This window comes from Clinocottus analis, unplaced genomic scaffold (assembly GCF_023055335.1).
Source record: "Clinocottus analis isolate CAN_PGR_092001 unplaced genomic scaffold, fCliAna1.0.p SCAF_9, whole genome shotgun sequence".
NCBI classification, from domain to species: domain Eukaryota; kingdom Metazoa; phylum Chordata; class Actinopteri; order Perciformes; family Cottidae; genus Clinocottus; species Clinocottus analis.
In genome coordinates this window covers 6,824,185-6,830,262 of record NW_027176251.1, presented here as the reverse complement: position 1 = coordinate 6,830,262, position 6,078 = coordinate 6,824,185, and the positions used below count along the sequence as shown (strand labels likewise).

General features: G+C 38.4%; 2 protein-coding genes across 3 annotated transcripts; one reads left to right on the top strand and one right to left on the bottom strand.

Moving 5' to 3' along the window:
- Positions 1-15: 15 nt before the first annotated feature.
- Positions 16-2,568, bottom strand: isoc2 (isochorismatase domain containing 2). Of its 2 annotated transcripts, XM_068570380.1 has the most exons (7): positions 2,478-2,568; positions 2,264-2,374; positions 1,775-1,902; positions 1,449-1,661; positions 740-810; positions 485-602; positions 16-168 (listed from the first exon to the last, which is right to left on the bottom strand). In XM_068570380.1, coding segments are annotated over exons 2-7 (597 nt in total). In that variant the 5' UTR covers positions 2,265-2,374; positions 2,478-2,568; the 3' UTR covers positions 16-102. The 2 variants fall into 2 exon arrangements, with proteins under 2 accessions (XP_068426481.1, XP_068426482.1); XM_068570381.1 differs by lacking the exon at positions 2,478-2,568 and having other exon boundaries at positions 2,264-2,405.
- A 94-nt stretch (positions 2,569-2,662) lies between these two features.
- Positions 2,663-5,532, top strand: atg12 (ATG12 autophagy related 12 homolog (S. cerevisiae)). Its single transcript, XM_068569922.1, has 4 exons — positions 2,663-2,804; positions 4,060-4,196; positions 4,301-4,363; positions 5,354-5,532. Exons 1-4 carry the CDS (start codon positions 2,705-2,707, stop codon positions 5,411-5,413), a joined length of 360 nt encoding a protein of 119 aa, XP_068426023.1. The 5' UTR covers positions 2,663-2,704; the 3' UTR covers positions 5,414-5,532.
- Positions 5,533-6,078: the final 546 nt, after the last annotated feature.

Below are 6,078 nucleotides of genomic sequence, written 5' to 3'. Positions count from 1 at the left end.
CAAAACCAGTACAGATGTGTAGCAGCATCACTTTATTAGTCGGTTGGAAGCAGTGAAATTCTGCACAGTACATCTGATACAGAAAGGCAAGTGATGATCTCCCTATAGAGCGCTGAAGAAGCCGAGGAGGCCTGTGTCGGGGGACGGGTGGGCCAAAAGCTTCTGGATCTGTAAATAAAGAACATATGATTATCCCTTTTGTTTGTTATGCTGGCAACATTATCAGAAGGCAAGATGGCAGCTTTACAATTGAAAGAAGTGCCAAGTTTGGGTTCCACTGCAGGATGAAGTATCACCTGAAACTAGTAAGATCACCTGTAACTAGTTTCAGTAATAGAGTATGTAGGAAGTGTATTTTTGGCCGCTCTAAAGCTGCAGTCTGCACTGTTGTTGACAGCAGTCGGTGGTTTTACTGCAGGACTTGTATGTGTATGACACATCTAAACAAACAAAAGTAACTCAGGAGTGCAGGTGTAGTAAGCACCTCCTTGAAGTTGGGGTGTTTGGCGTCTTGAACCAACTGCAGCAGAACTGCCTCCGTGGTGGTGAGGAAAGCTCCGCTCTGCTTCAGTCTAGACAGAGCAAACAAACGGTCCGTCTGGCTGTGGAGGGAGACACAAACATAGTCACACACACACACACACACACACACCAATGCAGTTTCCAAACAGATTTATATTTTATACAGATTCTATTGTTGCAATATAGCAGATAAATAAAAAAAAACATTCAACAATACCTTCTGGATGAGACGGCATCAGCAACAATATGAACCTCAATTCCCTTTTCAAGCAGGTCGAATGTTGTGCACTGTGGAAAAAAAACATCCTTATTCATTAACCAAAGCTCTGTTAATGAATAAGGACCTGAAACTAGTAAGTTTCTAATAGACCTGAAACTAGTATGTTTCAGGTCTACTAAGTTTCAGGTGCTTAGTTTCAAGTTGTATTATGTTATGCACATAATTACGTAACTTCATAACTCAATAGTCACAAATTGTTGGTTATTATTTACGACAATATTTTTTTTTGCATAAATATACAACACACATACACATCCAGATGCATCTTGGACATTTTTCTAGAGCTGTGCGAGTAATTATTTAATTTCTCATGCTCAATGAAAATTTGAAAACTAAATCATTCAAAAATGTATTCGACACTACTGAAGTAAATAGGCTTTGTCGCCCTTCATTTAGAACGGTAGGAAAGCCAACTGGAGAATCAACTAATGTATCCTGATTAATACAACTATGGCACACACTTTGAATACATTTCAAACATAGGGGTATAAGAAAAGTGCTTCATTTAAGCCTGATGTCAACAAATGCACATATTAAGTAGAGGATGAATGTGACTGAATACAAACACGTTCATCACTGGAAGTTGTCTTAATGTTGTGTTTTATGAAGTCATTTAACCAGCTCAACTGCAATGATGGGAACTTACTGCAATACAGGCGTGTGCCTCTATTCCACACAGTATAGCCTGCTTGGGGTTGCCAAGGGTCTGCATCTCCTTCTCCACCGCCTCTATCATCATGGTGAAGGATGTTTTAGCGTGAGCCGTCAGGCCTTCTGCTCCCAGCTCAGGTACTGTGGGACCCAAGCCTTTGGGGTACTGCTCTGTCAAAATTGGGGGGATTCCCAGAACACGACTGGCCTGTGAGAAAAAGGGGAGACATAATGAATACTTCCAAATTAATTTCTGAGGCTGCTAACTAGTACGACTGATCGACACTGAGATATAGGTATGATGGAGGGAGTATTTCAAACCTGGAGCAATCTGGCCGCATTGCTGACGATGTTGGTGAACTGGAAGATGTTGGGTCTGAACTTCTCTTGCATGTCACACAGCAAGAGCACTGAATCCTTGGTGGAGAGTCTTCCTACTACTCTCGCCACTGCAAGAGCAAACAAGAAAGTGTTCAGATACATTAAGGAACAGTTCCAGAGGTATTTAGGAATGACATTGAAATGGATCTGAAGCTTTTAACAATAACATCTGAAAAAATAATGAAGGTCATGAATACAATGTGGTGGCTACTTTTGTGCTTTCTTTGAAACTTCTAATTAAGTGGTTCATGGTGCAGTTTGTGTCTAGAGGTCATCTTTCTTTTTGCAAAATATGTCCATTGTGTTGTGTTTATGACGATGAGAGCAACTAGTATTCTAGCTGAACACACATTTATTGGAGGGGCATGGTGAGGACTGCTGTCCTTTGTTATTTGAGCGAACTTAAATATAAAACAAATGTTAACTTACTGTTAGTGTCTGAACGGTCCGATTGTGCGGAGGAGAGGAAGTGGGTGGCAGGTACAACACCGTAAAGAGTTCAGCAGTCAGGTTACAGTTTAAAGTCCCATGTGACGCCAGCTGTGTAATAGTAAACCAACAGAATAGGTAACGTTACCTATTTGACTGTAAAGTGAAAGCATTCAATATAACACAATTTCAACCGCATCAGTAAAACCCTTACGTTATCATCAAATATCTTGCGAAATAAAAATAATAACTACTCTAGCATGTCGCGAAGACAACACACACGTTCAGTAACCTTTCGCGTATCGTCTAAAGTGGATTGACCAATAGAATTACGTGTACTGGTGATTGGCGGTTCTGTGAACCAATAGCAGGGACTGTTCACCGGGAATCGCCTCGCCAGCTCAGGTGGGTGGGAACTATGAAGTAACCCACAGTGGTCACATGAAGATGTCTGACAACGCAGAGTCCCCAATAGAAACGCAAAAAGAGGAGTCACAACCCTCGTCAGAAGACTCGACGACAACTGATGATAAGAAAAAAAGTAAGAAAGTGCAACACTTCAAAGATTCTACTCTATTAGAGAATAATACCATCTGTTTATTAGCATTGTTGATAGTATGAGAGGAAGCAATTCCGGGTGTGTGACGTAGAAAATGATTGACATAGATTCTGGCCAATAGAAGTTCTTCTTTTATTCTGTTTATCCAATTAACATTTAGCTTTTAACACAATACTTCCGGTTTGGGGAACGTCTTGACTTAAGCTAAAGCTAAAATGTATCAAGGCAATATATCGCTTTGCTCTCATAGGACACGTGTTTTTCAAAGAGGCTATTTATTTTCATATTTTATCAAATACATGTCAAGTTAACCGTTAATCTCAATAGCAACTACACATCGTGCACGTAGGAGCAATGTATTAAGGCTAAGCTAACAAACTCCGGTTAGCTTAAACTGTCACAGCTCAGTTTATTGAACTGATATTGTTCCATGTTTTGGGGTTTGTAAAAAGTGTATTCAGGGAATACTACTTTTTTTGCCTTATTATTTTCATCATCAGTGTGAGGTTTGATTTGAGGGTGTTTTTCTGTTCCAGATGTATTTCTTTTAAAACTAATAAATACAAAACTATTTTCAACTTTGCCAAATAACTTTATTTCATAGGTGCAGAAGTTTCACGTGTTATTAACAACATTGAGATGAAACTCAATCATGGTCAACAATATACAGCATAATCATTGTACGTATGTTTAGCCAAACTATTTATTGATATTACTTTGTCGTGCAATTTAAAGTGAAATGAAGTCTCAACAGGTTTTTAGTAATGAAGTCAAATTTTCCGACACTAGACTGTGATCAAGGCTGTTGTTTGACAACAGTGGATCTCAAAGCTTATAATTACAACAAGTAGACTGGTTTTAATTTAAGTATACATGGAGGCTGTAGTTAACAATTATACCAAACAGGAAAGTCATGGGAAATTAACATTTGAAGTGAATAAAAGGAATATTGCACAAAAATAATTGTAGGCTACAATAACAAATTCTTCTTTTGTTCATTTTCCTAATACTGATGGCATTGGCCCATTATACAAGCGTGCAATTCTGCAGTTTCTTTAATTCTCGTCTGGAAGCAAATCAAGATCACATCAGTTTTTGTTTTTCCACGGTGGTTATGTGTCACTGGATTCAACTTCTCCAGAAATTCCTCCTAAACAGTTCATGTTTAGATTTGTCCGGACAAGTCTGGATGGCAGCGGCAGCAATTTCACTTTTTAATTTTCTCCTTTTTTTATAGTTGATGTGCTGCTGAAGGCAGTAGGAAACACTCCTATAATGAAAACAAAGAAGTGGGCCGTGGAAAGGGGGAGGACAATACAGTCCCTGTCTCAGTTCATCTCTCGTTTCCTCAAGCTTGATGGCAGTGAACAACTGGTAAGTATGTAGTTTGTCGACTCGTTTGTCCACCTTTTGAAAGCATGCTTCAGGTCTTTCAGTTATTTACATATAACTGATTCTGTTTTGTTTTTTTTCTCCAGTTCATTTATGTTAACCAGTCCTTTGCCCCCTCACCGGATCAAGACGTAGGGGTCCTCTTTGATGTGAGTATATAACACACATTTTAATGTCTCTATGACTGTCTGGAGATTCCTTAAATAGGCTTGCAGACATAATACAATTCAGCAATGAGGCTTTAAAAGATAAACCAAAAGCATTTAAACATGAGTCACTTTTGTCTCCTTACTTTTTTAAATCCACTTAAAACATGAGCGCTGATGTTCATTCTTGAACTTTGGAACAGGACGTGGAACAAAATAAGTCAACTCCGAAGTCCAGTTTCTGGCTTTTTTCCGATCGGTCAACCAACTGCAACAAACACAAGCTCAATTTCTGTCCAATTCACTGATAAAGACCATAACATGTGTTGGAAATCACAGAAGAAGCTAGTAACTTTGACTTGAACACAAACTTAAACCATGTCATTAAATTGCAACACACGTCCACAAAATTTGTGGACTACTTGTCAACAACAAATATTAAAATATTGTTTGTTTTATTCAGTAAGTGATTACCGGTGATAACTTCTCAATAATCTAAACATTTTTGAAAATATAACCTTTTTATAGGAGACATACTGTATAAACACACTCTAACAGATAATGTAGTAATATTTGAAATACTTAACCACAGTATAACTTCAAGTTTACCATATTTTCATGGTGTATCAGACCCTAAATTAAGTATTAGAATAGTAGCCAATGTAATTGTCAAGCCTTTGGAGATCAGCCCATAGCAGTGGAGCTTTGACCAGCAGAGGGGGCAATAAGAGGGACGCTTCCATGTAAGAAATGCCAAAATCCTTAACCACTGATTAAAGTAACAAAGTCCTCAGAGTCCAGAATTTACAGTAGACATCCGTTCTCCCTGCTCTTCAGGTCAACAATATAAAATTGAATTTAACAGTTCACATAATTTTTTCACACAGTAATTTTGGTAATGTCACATCACTCTTCTGCACTACTTCTTTTTACATTTTACATAACATCTACCATAATTACTTTTTTTCCCCTCTCTCTTTATCTCTTTTTCAGTGTTTTGGCAGCGATGGAAAGCTCATTCTACATTACTGTAAATCTCAAGCCTGGGGTTAAACTGCTCTCGTCACCTCCCCCTTTCTTAAATTCATCTTCCAAACATGCACACAATGTTGTTTTTGCCTCTTTTTTTCTTTCTGTTTTTCTGTACATACATGTTGTAAATAAATGATTGTAACTATATAAAACTCTTTCAACTGTTTTTGAGGAATCACATTTGGCAACAAAAATATCCACTTAACTTCAGGTGTGAAAAAAAAGGAAAATCTCAAATCATATGGATACATTGGTTTACATACATATTCACTCTTTTAGTGTAATAATTGAGTCCCTAGTCAAAGTCAAATTTGTATAGAGCTTAAAATGATGTTTTAAGGTTTTTGGGAGGTTGTGAAAAAAGGACAGACGCATGAAGAGAGGGGGCACTACAGTAACAGATGGACTTAGAGGGATTACATGATTCAGGATGGGTTTGTGACATAAATTCCCAAGAAAGACAGAAAAGAGAGTAGAGTGGCGCGGAGACAGACGCTCCATCAGTCTCGCATCTCCATCCAACTATTGGCCAGGAGGATTAAAAGGAGGAGTACAGCTGGAGAGGTAAGGGCCACTCCTGGAGGAGGAATACTAGTGACAGATGCAGAGGGCAAAGATGAAGAGGTTAGTGACACGGAGAATCACTTCAAGATGGAGCAACTAGAACCAAGTTCTTAAGGAGCTTT

Excerpts from the sequence above, each read along its gene's own strand:
- isoc2 (XM_068570380.1), bottom strand. Across the intron at positions 1,662-1,774 it reads ATGCGGCCAGATTGCTCCAG|GCCAGTCGTGTTCTGGGAAT; the intron begins GTTTGAAATACT and ends TTTTTCTCACAG. Across the intron at positions 169-484 it reads AACACCCCAACTTCAAGGAG|ATCCAGAAGCTTTTGGCCCA; the intron begins GTGCTTACTACA and ends CTTTATTTACAG.
- atg12 (XM_068569922.1), top strand. The coding sequence starts at position 2,705 with ATGAAGATGTCTGACAACGCAGAGTCCCCAATAGAAACGCAAAAAGAG. Across the intron at positions 2,805-4,059 it reads AACTGATGATAAGAAAAAAA|TTGATGTGCTGCTGAAGGCA; the intron begins GTAAGAAAGTGC and ends CTTTTTTTATAG. Across the intron at positions 4,197-4,300 it reads TTGATGGCAGTGAACAACTG|TTCATTTATGTTAACCAGTC; the intron begins GTAAGTATGTAG and ends TTTTTTCTCCAG.